The sequence below is a fragment of the Nestor notabilis genome, unplaced genomic scaffold (genome assembly GCF_000696875.1).
Source record: "Nestor notabilis isolate BGI_N333 unplaced genomic scaffold, ASM69687v1 scaffold24593, whole genome shotgun sequence".
Taxonomy (NCBI): domain Eukaryota; kingdom Metazoa; phylum Chordata; class Aves; order Psittaciformes; family Psittacidae; genus Nestor; species Nestor notabilis.
This window is the reverse complement of record NW_009923683.1, coordinates 26,350-27,264: the sequence shown is the minus strand read 5'-3', so window position 1 is coordinate 27,264 and position 915 is coordinate 26,350. Positions and strand designations below refer to the sequence as shown.

Sequence of the window (915 nt, the reverse complement as noted above, 5' to 3'; positions counted from 1 at the left end):
CCACCGCTGTCGCTACGGCAACGCTGGGATTGAGGACGGGAAAGGGGGCTTGAGTAGCAGTCGAGAGCTGCCACATTGCCTCAGCATTAACAGAGTCTTTAATAAACGCTTAAGAGGCAGCCTCGCAAATTAGTTATGACAGTTTGTGCAGAGAATCAGGTCTCCCCCACGCTCCTTCCGCCCTTCTCCTTTAAAGGGCCCATAGCCTGGACAACTTTGACATAATTTTGCAATAATTATCACTTGAAGAATTTCCACGCTGGAGTGGACGTCAGAACCCATCATGTCAGCCTGGCAATAAACGCTGACCAGCAATCCCAGCACTTCCCTCCCCCCACTCTTTTTCTTTGCTTTTCCCATTTATGCACTGGTGCTAGTGATTTAACTTCTTTATTTGCTGTTGTAACCTCATTTGAGACCTACCTTTTCCGTTTAGTTTTTGCATTTAATTTTGGTGTCTTTCTCGACCAGGGAATGGACAGCCAGCAGCTCCCGGACGGTTCAATCCAGTTCAGGTGAAGCAGGAACCTGTGGAGGCCATGGGATCATCATCTGCCACTAGTCAGGAGTCCTTGCAGGAGCACAGCTTGGACCTGAGTGTCAAGGATCACGGGTGAGAGAAGTGTGCAGGCACCCTTAGCTCCTTCCAGCATCAAGCTCTGACAAGTTTCCATACCTGTGATATGAGGGGACACAAAATGTTGATGAAAGGCAGTTTCACAGTGCTGAGTTGGATGCCCCCAAGTTGGAGGCAGGGAGGCTCTCTCTCCTTCCCCTCAAGTGTATGTTCTCCAGACTCTTATTTGGGGCTCACAAACATGTACTCACAAACTCTTTGACAAGAGCCTCACCTCCTGTGCTCCCCTCTGAAACATGAGCCACTGGCAAAGCTTCCTTCGCTTAGATATTCCTGCT

General features: G+C 49.3%; 1 protein-coding gene across 1 annotated transcript in view; it reads left to right on the top strand.

Annotated features, from left to right (window-relative positions):
* CASZ1 (castor zinc finger 1) overlaps positions 1–915 on the top strand; it is a 33,950-nt gene that overhangs the window by 24,160 nt on the left and 8,875 nt on the right. The window contains exon 9 of the mRNA XM_010012277.1: positions 472–613. Coding sequence (XP_010010579.1) covers positions 472–613 — 142 coding nt within the window. The remainder of the gene's footprint in view (positions 1–471; positions 614–915) is intronic.